The 14,005-nt window shown below is 42.0% G+C and overlaps 1 protein-coding gene across 2 annotated transcripts in view; it reads left to right on the top strand.

Moving 5' to 3' along the window:
- Positions 1-357: 357 nt before the first annotated feature.
- LOC148012131 (tRNA ligase 1-like) overlaps positions 358-14,005 on the top strand; it is a 225,849-nt gene continuing 212,201 nt past the window's right edge. For both annotated transcript variants that reach the window (XM_087669540.1, XM_087669539.1), the window contains exons 1-2: positions 358-672; positions 7,008-7,176. In XM_087669540.1, coding sequence (XP_087525666.1) covers positions 7,027-7,176 — 150 coding nt within the window. In that variant the 5' untranslated portion in view covers positions 358-672; positions 7,008-7,026. The remainder of the gene's footprint in view (positions 673-7,007; positions 7,177-14,005) is intronic.

Below are 14,005 nucleotides of genomic sequence, written 5' to 3'. Positions count from 1 at the left end.
GGGCGGGTTTAGACATTTTGTCACTTGGTATGTAACTAGCCCAAGTACTACGTTTTGTCACTTCGTATGTAACTAGCCCAAGTACTATGATTGGTTAAAACTTACAAAGCGGGTGTCTATGATTTGGTGTGTAACAAGTCGAAATACTTTGATTGGTTAAAACTTACAAAGTGAGCGTCCATCATATGATACGTAATTAGTCCGAGGGCACTAATGTGACATTGGAAAAAAGGTACGATGTTTACAAAAAGACTAATTAACTTTACAGTTAAAATTTGATATTAAAAATTTGTAATTTATTTTTATATGAAATCTGTTTTTCGTGAACATTGGGTCACTTCTCTGTTCACACAAAATTTCACGGACATACCGGTTAATGAGGCAGCCGGCCGTGTGGTGTGAAACCACCCGTAGTGTAAAGTTGTTGTTCCTTACTTTCACGAGTTGCTGCTTGGTCTTCTATTTTGCCGGTCGTCCAAGCCAAATTCTTCAGTATTACAAGTTTAAGAATTGGAGCTCCTGCAGAGCCGCAGATGGCGCATGCATCGTCATGGTGAGCTCCCATCGCTCCCATCGTTCCCATCCCCAGTTCTTCATCGTCGGCTTCCGTCTCCAGTTCTTTCATGTTTAGCGCATTCAGCAACTCCAGTGGCTCTGAGAGTGCATAAACAGGTACTCAAAATTGACACCATCTCTCTGTCGTTATTACGATTCCTATGGTTCCTTACCAGCAGTCTTATTTCCATAACTATCATTGTCTTTGTGCGGTCGCTTCTTGCTGCTTGCACGGTTTCTTTGCAATGCGCATTGTTACCACATCTTATGTGATTTTCATGACTGGCCAAAAACGCAGTATTGAGATTTTTGAAGTGGAAACCATTTTTTTTGGAGATGCTTGGCATGAGTTTCCTCCAATTATAATATACATGTAAGAGATTAGCAAGGCATAAAATTTCTTCAAACATTTGGAAGCCCTCGTTGAGGTGGTGGTTTCAAAGGAGGGCTCAATCATGTGAGAGCGTGCAATGGAAGCATGAACACAGAGAGTGAAGTGAAGGGAGAGACTAAAGACAAAGCAGAGAGCGGAAGATGATATCTGCACTGAAATCAAAAGGACACTGAAGAGAAAACGTATCGATCAGTCCCTGCATGCAGTCCAAAGTGTTAGTGAGGGCACCGGATCGATGATGGAGATGAGCACGAGATGATGGAGGAATGCCATTGGATGAGGGAGAGTGCTGGAATATGCAAGACAAGGTCTGCCAATGATTGGGACTAGCTATAAATAGCTGGATATGCTGAAAACTAGCTGATTGCTACATCATAGGTCGCAAATCTGGCTAACTTGCTGTTGAGGCTGCATTTAATGGAGCCTACTTGCAAAATAGCTGGTTGGTAGTGTAAAAAGTGTGAATGCACCCTCCAATCATTGAAAAAGAACACACTAAGCTAGATCTCTTAAATAACTAGTGTGAACATACTAAAATTTACTAGAAAAGTTTAATGTACCAAAACACAAATTGTAGAAAGAGCTGGATAGGGGATGTCTCTATTCTATAATAGTGGAATGGTGCTCCTCATGTATCCTTGAGTCAGAGAGGGATGATTGTGAGAGGACAAAGGTAGAGCATGTTGATGCTTGCCATACGTTCATATGATGCGGTGAACCTTGTAGCAAGCTTTCTACATGCATTGATATGGCTCAACAATTCAAATCTTAGAGTTGATTTGACTTTCAGGTCTATGGTGGGAGGTTTGTGCAATGGCTAGTGTTTGGTTCTAGTATGATTTTATATTGGGGGGTAGGGGCAATTAGTTGGGGAATCCATGGCCATTTTGTGCTTTTCATAGGGTCATTCATAACAAATATAGAGATCCAACTATTTTCCTCTCTCAATGATATAGGATTTGAGTATGATTGATGTCGATGTGGTGTTGTACAGAAATACTCGAATATAGGAGATAAAACCAGTATATGACAAAACACAGTGGTAACAGTAGAACTCAGAGATTAAGAGTAACTAAGAGATAATGAAGACAAAAGAATGAAGAATGAATAATACAATGCTCATTGGAGTAAACACATTATGCAAGAGTGAATACAAAACCTCAAATTCACATGTCTCTAAAAGAACCAGAGAAGAGATGAGTTGGGGAGTCTATTGTACTTTGAATGGATCTCAAATCATAGTAGGTAGCATCCAAACACTGACCAGCTGTCAAGCTGAAAATGTAGGTTGTAGACCAAGGTTGTGGGCAGCAGCTACAGGCTGATGTCAATAGTGAATGGATGGTCAGCTGCAACAAACGCATGTTGAAATAATAGTTGTTAACACGTAGCAACTTTGAATAGGCGATTAGTAGAAGGTGATGGTAGTAGATGAAGGCTGATGATAAATCAACATCATGAATTGAGGTATTTGCTGAGGAAGGGGTATAGATAATATTGGAGGGTGTGCTAACTAAAGATGAATCCGCAAAACAAGGTAAAGATTGAGCCATGGGCAACCTTCTATTTATAGGTGTGTATCTTTTTGAAATTAGGGTTTTGGCTTATGGGACATACACACTTTGGCTATTCTTTAGGAAGGTTTGATAATTTAATATTTTGGGGTTGTTTTAAAAAGCTAATTGAATATTTTAAGTTTGTAATGCATTTTTAGCTCAACACCCTTCTCGGGTTGTATATTGGAACCTAGAAGTGAATGCAAAACATAGCTCGATCCATAATACCTTGAGGTGTCTCGTCCCAAAGTAGTGAGCACATTGGACAAAGGGTGCACCTTGATTGTTGAGTGGTCTACCAAGACTACAGAGGTGATTGTTATCGTATAAAGGAAGCCCAAGTGATCACCCCAGAGAGGCCAAGGCATCAGACAAAGGGTGTTGTAACCTTCCCAGATCTGCAAATGTAGATGGAACCACAATGGACTTTGCTTTTGTTTTTGTTTTGTTTATTTGTTTTTTAAAAAGAAAGGGCTTTTAATATTTTATTTGATTTAGCATTAAGTATAGCGGGGGCAGAAGAAATATCTATGTGTGTCTCTACCTTGATGACCTCGATCTCCGTGAGCTCAAGCACAGTCAGTCTCAGTAGACCAACCCTGAGAGATCTCAAGATCAGAATGATAACTGAGAGTGTGCTACCAATTGGCTATATATGGCCAAGAAATTGGCTATATATGGCTATATGTAGTCGATTGCAGAAAAAAAACTGTCCGACTGTAGACTGAAAACTGTCTGACTGCTGACGTGTCCTTTGTGCTGACGTGGCATTGCCTGCTGACGTGTCACCCTGCCGTACTCTACTGACGTGGCACTGTTGCCGTATGACTGTCTAACACCCCCTCTCAGATGCTAGATAGGTCAAAAGACTGAGGGATCTGGCATGTCTTCGACGAAGAGCCTGGGGAAGCACCTTTGTGAACAAATCTGCAAGATTATCCTCCGTCTTGCAGTACTCCACATCAATGGTCCCATCTAGAAGCTTATCCTGAATGAAGTGATATTGGGTCACAATGTGCTTGGTCCGGGCATGGAATACACGATTTCGCACCAAGGCAATGCAACTCTCATTGTCGCATCGCAGAAAAGTAGGACGAGTTTGGGGGCAGCCAAGCTCCTCCAACAATCTCCGAAGCCACACAACCTCACATGTGGTAGAAGACGCAGTCTTCCGATACTCCACCTCAGTAGAAGAAAGGGCTATCGTGGGCTGCTTCTTGCTACTGAGTAACACTTGTACCCAAGATAAAACTGTAACCTGTAGTAGACCGTCGGTGGTCCACATCGCCAGCCCAATCTGAGTCGCTCCAACTTGCAAGGACAAGATCTGAAGCATGTATACCTGCTGGATAAGAAATCCCTAAGTCAGAGGTCCACCTCAAATACCGAAGAATTCTCATGGCAGCCTACCAATGTACCCGCTTGGGTTCATGAACCCTGCCAAAAGACACATAGCAAAACAAAGATCAACATGAGTGTTGAGAAGCCAAATCAAGGATCCAATCAACTGATCGTAGCGGGAAGCATCCGTCGTGGGAGAAGCTGAGTGTGAAGTGGCATTCTCATGAGAAGTGTTGGTGTTAGCAAACTCCTAGTGAATGCTCGTATCTGCACAAAAACGAGCAAACTCATTAGACACAAATTCACCAACCTTGTTTGAACGCAAGGTCTTCAGTTGCCGGCAAGAGTGGTTCTCCTCAAAGAGAAGCCAATCCTTGAAGTGGGAGAAAGCCTCTGACTTCAATGTCAAGAAATAGGCCCATGTCATCCTGCTGTAGTCATCTACAATCAACATGAAGTACAAGCTCCCCTTCAGGGACTTGGTCCTCATCGGGCCACACAGATTTGTAGATACAAGCTCCAAAGGCGAAGTAGACGGCTGCGAAGCTTTGGTGGGAAGCACATCCCGATGCAGTTTCCCATGAATGCAGGAGACACATGGCTGATGGCTCATCACTATGTCCGGCAATCCTCGGACAAACGACCCTTGCGACGTCTTTGGAAGATACTCATAGTTTAGGTGGCCAAATCGAGCATGCCATGCTCGGACTGTGTCTGGGAGGTAAGAAGAAGTGAGGTAAGAGCGGTAGAAGACTTCAATTTGTAGATGCCATTCTCCACATACCTTGCAGAGAGAACCTTCCTTGATCCACGATCAAGGACTTGAATAGTATCATTGTCAAACTCCACCAAGCGGCCAAGAGCACAAATCTTATGGACCAAAAGTAAATGATACCCCAAGCCTGGCACATGCAACACCTCGGAAGTGTGGGTACCACCACTTCCATTTGGAATAAGTTGCATCTCACCAGACTTATTCACGGTCAAGGTCCGCATGTGCACCTCCAAAGAAACCCTCTTTATCAGGGTCATCCGGTTGTACTTTTGGCCGAGCTCCAGCCATATCTCTCAAGCCACCGTCAAGTGCTGGATGTGAGCTATCACGGTTGTGGTGCAAGACGGAAAAAGAAAAGATCAAATCCTGGCATTCAGTTTGTCCCAATGAGACTAGCCTTGGTCAACTTCGCACGAGCATTGGAAGAGAGTTTGGACTCATCTCTTACTGAGTGCCTGTTAATCTCCTCCATCACAAGCTCTGCCAAATCATAAGACTCTAGAATGGCCAACATCATCACCCGCCAGATGCGGTAATTGTCACTATCAAGCTTCTGATCCGATGGAAGAGCTGGTAGGACAAGGCACTTTCCTGTCCATGATTGCTTGGAACTCCAAATGAGTCTCTGCAGACATGTTCACTTGCAATACCTGCACAAACACAAAATCAGCTCCCTGTGACTATGTAAACGCAGCGTGTTAGGGCAGGTTCCTCCGGTGCCCGAACCTTCTTCACCCGCCGGAGGTGATGAAAAGGTAAAATTTGCAGTAGAAGGCCTAAAACACAGCCTTCCTCCCCTTCGAATAGTAATAACCTGCAGCAAATTCACGAGTTGGACTCCTTTCCCGCACGCCCACGCTCGCTTCAGCCTTGGCCCTCCCACTTGCCCTTGAATCCTGGAAATGCAGCTCTGTGTTGCGCTGAAATCTCCTCTTTAGGTAGGTTCAGCCTCAGTCAGTCCGTCTTCACCGCTCTGATATCATGTTAGAGTGCAGCGATGTGGAAGCATAGGACAAAGTTGAGAGAGAGTGAACACAGAGAGGAGAGAAAAGGAGACTGCGTAAACGCAGAAAATCTGCAGTGTAGTATGCTGTATAAGAGTGCAGAAATATACACGGGGGTAGAGGAAATATCTGCGTGTGTGTCCGCCTTGATGACCTCGATCTCTGTCAGCCTGAGCATAGTCAGTCTTAGTAGACCAACCTTGACAGATCTCAAGATTAGAATGATAATTGAGAGTGTGCCACCAATTGGCTATATATAGCCAAGAAATAAAAAATACCCAGCACCAGGTTGGCTGCATTAAATGCAGCCGACTGCAGAAAAAAAAGTCCGACTGCAGACTGAAAACTGTCAGACTGCTGACGTGTCCTTTGCGCTTACGTGGCACTGCCTGCTGACGTGTCACCCTGCCGTACTCTGCCGACGTGGCAGTGTGGCCATACGACTGTCCAGGAAATGACTGTCTAACATGGTGGTGGCTTGATCACCCACTGCTTATTCGTGGTCTTATTTTGATGGTTATTGTTGTATATACTATGATGAGTCCTTATCATTGTATATTGTACTGTACTAGATCACCCGTGATCTAAGAGAGGGTTTTAGCAGATTAGTAAGGTCATGAGTGAGATTGAGCATTCAGTGGCTGCTCATGTATTTTTGGCACCAATTTGATGTGGCCAACCAACATTGTTTATTGGCCGACCTAATTTATTTGGGGTTTCATGTACTGGCCAACTTTTCCTGATGGGTGACCTTTTTATAGCTAACTGCTCCTTTCTCCTGTCATCTCAGCATTCACCATACTCCTAGGATATTCTGGAGAGAAGGGGTTCCATCAGGTTCTTTTGCAGTGTTTATCTTTCTTTTACAGTCTCTCTTTTCTTTCTTGTGTTGTGAGTCCCTTACAGGAGATTCTCATGCTTCCATTGCTGCACCTAGTTAAAGAGTTCATTCATATTTCACATTCTGGGGACATTTTGTGTTTTTGCTAGATTTATGCTTGGATGAGACAAAGATGGATTCTGATGAGCACCTCCTCCTCAGACTATTTTGTCTTTCTCTAATTTGCTTTGTTTTGAGAATTCTTGTGAAGAGCCGCCCGACATCTTGATTGAAGGACCCAAACAAGATGTCTTCATGTGACGGGTGGACTGTACCATCTTTGTGCTGGTTTTCCGTGTCTCTACTGTCCAGATGATTTCTTTTGATTTGCTCTGTTTTAAAGATGATGAAGTGTAAGTAATTCGTGCTATCCCTAACAGCATGTAGCCCATCTAAGTAAAACTGCCTGAATGCTTGTCAATTTTCATGGGTCTGTACTTAATCAGAAAACTAAAGAGTGTTTTTGTCTCTAAGTCGACCTGAATTTGTCTTGTCATTGCAGTTTTTATCAAATTAGGGCCATGGCAACAACTGCAGCAATAGCTCAAGCTTCATTGTCATCTCAGGCTGCCAGTTTATCTACATCGACCAATTTCAACCATGCCTTTTTTAGAAGCAGAGTAGGCTTCATTCATGTGGCAAGGCCAGTGGCTGTGAGGCTGCAAGAGAGGGTATGAAATAATAATTTCATTGCAATATATTATTTTGATTATATAAAACAAGTACCAGTATTTGATGGTTTTTGGCTTGCTTGCTGCATGTCCTTGTTATAGATCATATGAAATCTATATCCTTGCAAATTTTATGATGTTGGAGGAGTGCTTGCACTGGCAACATTTTGTAAGTGTAAAGTTTCTTCAAATGTGTCTAACCAATATGAAAAGACCTACAATGGCTTGAGGCCTAAGCTTCTAAGTAAAATGCCTTTTTCCCCTTTCGTGAGAATTCTTACAGATAGGAGCTCCATGACAAGTCTTACAGATAGGAGCTTAACTTCTATAGGCAAAAACCAAATACTTGTTTGCAAACAGGATGTAGTCTTTTAGGTGGTTGCCCCACATAAGGCTTCAACAGAGAAGCTTGGTATCATCTGCCAACATCAACGATTTGTTAGTATTGGGTTTCTGTCAGCAATTGTGGAGGTTGTGTTCTCGAATAGTTGTTCTAGTGGCAGAAATGGCCAACATCATTAGAGCTGCTGGTCCCACCAGTTGCAATGGCATATTCGATTCTGGGCTCAAAAAACAGGGATTCAGTTGTTGCCATATTTAGTCATGTCCGAGTATGATATGGCAGAGTACACTTTGGAGGACGAGTTGATAGTTAACTCCGATATAGGTGGTTCAGATTCAAGGTACATCCTGGAAAGATTTAATCCATTTTTTGTTGTTCATGTAAAAAAATGGTATGGCAAACACAAAAAATGCAAAGTTTACGACAACACAGAGAACACAATCTGTAGAATGCTGAATAATAATCATGATGATACACTCATTGGGACTTGAACCTTTGTGTCTCTAGGACTGGGGCAGAGGTGTCTGAAGATGGTGTTGGAGTTTGTCCTACTTGAGGCAGATTTTGAAATGCAGCAGCAGCAGTCCAGGAGCAGCAAAACACATATGTTGCTGATCTGATGATGATATCAGGACTCTGGAACGATGGCAGCAGACTGGCAAACAGCAGGGTGGCCTGGCTCCCTTAAAACACAGCTGTCTCAGCAGTAGATGTTCTCCAAACAGCAAAACACAAGGCTGAGGATGTGGGCGACTGCTGCAGGATGGAATAAAGCTGCTGGGCAGGCTGTACAGCAGGTAAATATAGGTGTGGCGGATGCTGGAACATATCCGCCGGCGGAGCAGATCACCTAGGTGGAGAGGGCTGGAGGGCAGCCTCATAGAGAGGGTAAAAGCAGCAGTAGAGAACCTCCAAATCAGGTTGCCTGGTAGAGAAGAAGTGTGGACTTGGGCACAATAGATCAGCACCACTCTGTGAAGCCTGCACGAACTGTGATCTTCTCTGGGAAGGGGTCTGGGCAGCACTGTGAGGGAGAGAGCTGAAGGTTGGCTACTTTAGAACGAGGGATTAAGGATGCACTAACAGAAGACTCCTATTTATAGCGGATTGGGGATGCATTTATCCTAATGACAAAAACAAGCCATGATTGCTTTTTGGTGTTGTTTTAAGTGGAGTAAAGGCTAATGCACAATAATTATGACTAAGTGCAAATCCGATGTCATTGGCTCAACAAAAATAGATAAGAAAAATATAAGACCCTTTAAATAGGTTTATCTAAATGAAGATAACCATCGCCTCTGCAGTCTCGATAGATTTGTTGCAAGCTAACATGCACTTATTGATAACTCCCAATCAGCAAAACATAGACCTAGCTGACAGCAGAATGATGCCCAATAGTCCATGAGTGCTCCTCATGATTGGCAAACAATGAGGCGGCTTGTTGAGCTGGAAAATATATTCGTGGTTATCCCAAAGCATATGTCAAACAAACAAAGACATGAATATGTGACACCACTGGCATTATGCCAAGCCTTGTAAGGTGTACATTCAGCCAATGCTTTATTGGGGCTGTGATTCAGGACATATACTGCACATATAATAGCATCAAGCTAAAACTTTGGGGACAATTTGTTATGTGAAAGCCTATAATGTGCCATCTCCATCAAAGTCAGATTCTTTCTTTCAGCCGCATGGTTTTATTGAGGTGTTTAAGGTGTCGTACATCAATGTTTAGTGCTCCTTTTAACCAATAAAGAGTTAAACTCTTGTGACATGTATTCCCCCCTCGATCTGTATAGAGAGTAATCAGCTTACATCCATTGCCATTTTCAGCCAAGGCCAAGAAGATTTTAAAGTATACAATACTTTTGATTTGTGCCTTGAAGTATATGACCAACAATGATAGGTCATGTCATCAATAAAGGTAACAAACTACAAGTATCCTTTGATGGATTCGACACATATGGATCCACAAACATCACTATGCGCGAGCTGTAATTTCTGATTAGCATGCATATATCCACTTTTGGGAAAAGAAACACAATTTGTTAGAATTTGCTAATTCTATGGGTAGTGTTCAATGTTTTAGTCTCTAGTTCTTTTTTATTTCTTAGTGTGAACACAACTAAAGTTATAGGTTGTGTCACCACTCTTAGAGTAGAGTTAGAGTTGGTTAACCCTAGTTGAGTTAGAGCTAGGCCTATCTTAGACCTATCTTGTACCTTTCATTCTCATTCTTTCAGTTCAGCAAGTACACTCTACTCTTTTGCTTCAGCACACTCTCATTGTTTCTCTTTTCTCTCCTCCATAGCTGGCTGCCATTTTTCAACATTTGGTATCAGAGTAGGTTCTACGTGCAGATTCCGTTTAGCCATCGTCACCTGGTGCCGCCTCCTCTAAAGTCATGTTGTTGCTGTTAGCTAGCTTTTAGCCGGTGGAAGAAAGGATGATCTGCTGCTGTTTTCAGCTTATGCGCAGTCCCGTACACAATTTGCACGGAGCCCGAGGAGCTACTGTTTTGGAGGAGTTACTGCTGCTTTCAGTGCTGCCCCTTATTTTCTCGCCTCTGCCCGACATATTCTCAGCCTTGCTTGCGATTTTTTGCAAGCCTTAAAAAATGCAAAAACCCTAATTTTTAGATTTAGGGTTTTTTTCGAAATTTCTGCAATTTTTCATCCATTTTGGTCATCTCTTTCCAAATTTCAGCTTGTGCCACCCAAAATTTGGGGCATTTGTCAATTTTCACTCTCGGAGTTCAAATTGACAACCAATTCGGAGAAATTTCACAATTTCTTTGACATTTTTACAAAAAATTATGGGGTTTTTAACTGATTTGCAGTCTCACATGCGAATTTTCATTGGGAACGCCGAGATTGCACAATTTCATCAACATTTGTGCAAGAAATTTGGGGCTTTTTGTCCTAGAGGCTCTAGTACGCATATCACTAGGCAGATTCCAACTGCTGTTTGTTGTTGGTATGCACCTCGAGGTGACATTATTATAGAAATCCAAGTTGTAAGGTACAAATTTCTTTAAATTTTTTGAAATTTTAGGAAGAAATTTTAGGCTTTTGCTTAACACGCACTCCAAGGCAGCAAATAAGCGATACAATAGCATTCAATTGTTGTTCTAGTCAGATTGAATAGAACACATTGGAAAAATTTAGTAAATTTTGGTATAATCGGCTCAACATGCACTCCAAGGCAGCAAATAAGCGGTACAACAACATTCAATTGCTGTTATAGTCAGATTGAATAGAACACATTGGGAAAATTCAATAAATTTTGGTATAATCGGCATTATGTTGCTGTAATTTGTAGTTTTGAGGGCATGCATTAGAAGGCAGGTGTGGTACAACAATGCATTGTTGTTATTTCTTGTGGTTGAGTGCTGATTTGGGTCAAATTGGACACACTTTAGCATTTGTGTGAAAGTTTGATACTTATTGCATAATTCTGAGAGGATTTTTGGTACTCTGAGGAGTACAATCTACACTTTAGCAGAGAAGTATTTGGCTGCAAAGTTTTGTCCATTATTGACAACATGGCATGTTAGGGGACAAATGATCAGGGCAATATCCTTGGTGTTTTCATTTAGGAGAATAGACTTGATCGAACTACTTGTTGTGGAGTTTTATGGTCCGTAACCTTCTTGTAGCGAAGAACTTGTGGGACTATGTTACAAGTGATTTGCAGTGATAAGGAGGTCTTGCACCTCAAACATCTCAACGTAATGTTGGAGGACATGCTATTGTTGCTATTGCCCCTTCTTATCCTCCTACCGAGGATTAGAGGAGATGGGACTCAAAAGATGCATAAGCATTTATTTTGATTGCCTTGTCAGTGGAAATATTAATCATTCTATACATCCGGTCTTGTAAGACCTCAAAATCAGCATGGGATGTACTTGATCATATGTTTGCAATACGTAACGAGGCTAGAATATCTTCTCCTTGTAGAGAGTTGGCCAATGTGAACATGGATGAGGGTGATAGCACGATAGATCACCTTACTCACATACAGGATTTGCTTGAGCAGTTGCTCAATGTGGATGAAATCATTCAGGATGCTGAATTGATAAACATCATACTGAACTCTCTTTTAGAGTCATATCTTGGTTTCCATACCTCTTTGATGTTGTCTTTTGGGGGGGAGGGGGGAGTAGCCCCTTACATTTGTGGAGTTGGAAGGCCTCTTGTTGCAAGAGGAACAAACTCGTCACTTGGAAGAATGTTGCATTGCATTCAGGAGCTGTGGCTATGCTTTCCAAGTTCAAAGGCAAAGGAAAAGTCAAGCAAAATGCAAAAAGTTAGCAAAGGGGTGATATTGGATGGCCATCAAATAAGGTCGTCCAAGATATAGAAAAGTCTAAAAAGAAGGAAAAATGTCATTATTGCAAGAAGCCAGGACACTACATTGACGAATGCCGTAAGAGATTAGCCAAAGAGAAGAAAAAAGACTCCAGTTTAGTTGTCCAAGAGACATCAGCTAGCAAGTCTACTTATGGTGATGCTTCAACCAACTTTGTGGAGGAGAAATATGCATTATTGACTTGCAGTTATGATTCTTCAATGGCCGATTCAGCATTTAATGATGCTGAAATGCAATAAACATGATATTTTGGGAGTGCAACTTCAAAGCGTATTACATCTAGGAAGTGTTTGTTTTCCTTTTTACATTCATTCCCTGTTGGGAAGCGTGTTACATGTGCGAACAATAGCAGTTATGATGTTTGTGGCTTTGGGACAGTATAATTGCTATTGCAGATGGTTCTGACTTTATGCTTCTAGATGTCTTGTTTATGCCTAGCATTACAAAGAACTTGTTGTCTATCTTTGCTTTTAACAAGCATGGCTTTCAGGTCATCTTTGAGGATGTTAAATGCATTGTCAGAGATAGGGAGATGGATATGCACTCAGGTTGTTTGGGACCTTGTGTAGGGTTTGTTTTTGTTGGATACCTATGATGCATAGTCTCATGATGCTATGGCAGTCACTACTTTATTGCCCGCTATCCAGTGTTAGGGACATATGAGTTTTGGGAGTCTGATGACCCTTCATAAGTATCATATGGTAGATGCACTGCCTCCAGAGGAGACTCCACCTCCTCATACATGCGAGTGATGTATTTCAGGCAAGATGCACAGATTTGTCTTAAAAAAGGATGGTACAGTGCGTGCTGTTCGAAAATTGTAGCTTATTTGTTCTGATGTTCGAAAAGGATGGTCCTATGAGGACATGTGCACTTGGGGATTATCTTTACTTTGTTACATTTATTGATGACTACTGTCGGTATGCATGGGTGTATGGGCTGAAAGCAAAATCTGATGTGTTTATGCATTTTTAACATCTTGTTTCAAAACTTGAGGCTGAAACTGGCTTGAAAGTGCAGACACTTTGCACGGATAGAGGGGGGGAAGTACATGTCTTGTGCTTTTGAGATATATTTGCTTAATCATGGCATTATGCATCAAGCCACTGTTAGAATGACTCTTTAGCAGAATGGTGTTGCTGAAAGGAAAAATCGCACTCTTATGGAGATGACTCGTTGTATGCTCAAAAGAAGGGGCTGCGTCATAAATTTTGGTTAGAAGGCCTTCAGTGTGCAAATCATGTGTTGAATCGTGCATCCACTAAGACACTAAAGACGATCACCCTGTTTAAAGGTTAGCATGGCAAGAAACCCAAGGTTGACTACTTTTGGGTGTTTGGTTGCATAGCCTATATACATGTTCTGAAACAGCTTCGTGGGAAGCTTGATGACAAGACTATAAAATGCATAGTTACTTGCTAGAGTTCGGAAAGCAAGGGCTATCGCTTGTATGACCTATGCACAAAGAAAGTTTTTGTTAGTAGGGATGTCATATTTGCTGAAAATGTTGCATTTTCACATGATCAGTTTCAAATGCCAATCACCCATGACCTTTGAGAGTCTCTTGCCACTTTCTTTGGAGACCGTGCCTGCTATAAATGGCCGGATAGACATAATACGATAAGTTGTTGCTGCACCATATGTGCTTGAACAGAAGGGTATTGATGATGGTTTGCCACATGTAGTGGAAGATGCAGTACAACATGAAAGTTCTGCTGTAAATGCAGCAAAAATAGCCTCAAGATGGTTGTTATAAACTCTCCAGGACAGAGTAAGATGGATGCTCCTTTAGCTCAATGCACTAGAAGGGTTGCTAGACCTGCAACACATGATGTAGGGGAGCCCATTTGGCTGATTATACGGAAGTAGATAATTGTGATGAGCATGTATTTATAAGCTCACTGTTGGATTATGATGAGCCTACTTCCTTGGACGAAGCTCAGCAAGATGTACATTGGATGTAGACCATGGAAGATGAGTTAGATTCTATTGCCACTAACTCTACATGGGATCTTGTGGATTCACCAATTGGCATGAAGGCCATTGGCACAAAATGGGTTTTTAAACTCAAACGCAAGGCTGATGGTACCATTGAGAGGTACAAAGCATAGTTGA

Source organism: Lygodium microphyllum, chromosome 27 (assembly GCF_053477565.2).
Source record: "Lygodium microphyllum isolate KBCC chromosome 27, Lygodium_microphyllum_v1.1.10, whole genome shotgun sequence".
Taxonomy (NCBI): domain Eukaryota; kingdom Viridiplantae; phylum Streptophyta; class Polypodiopsida; order Schizaeales; family Lygodiaceae; genus Lygodium; species Lygodium microphyllum.
The sequence above is the reverse complement of the archived record's forward strand: the minus strand, read 5'-3'. Positions and strand labels throughout refer to the sequence as shown.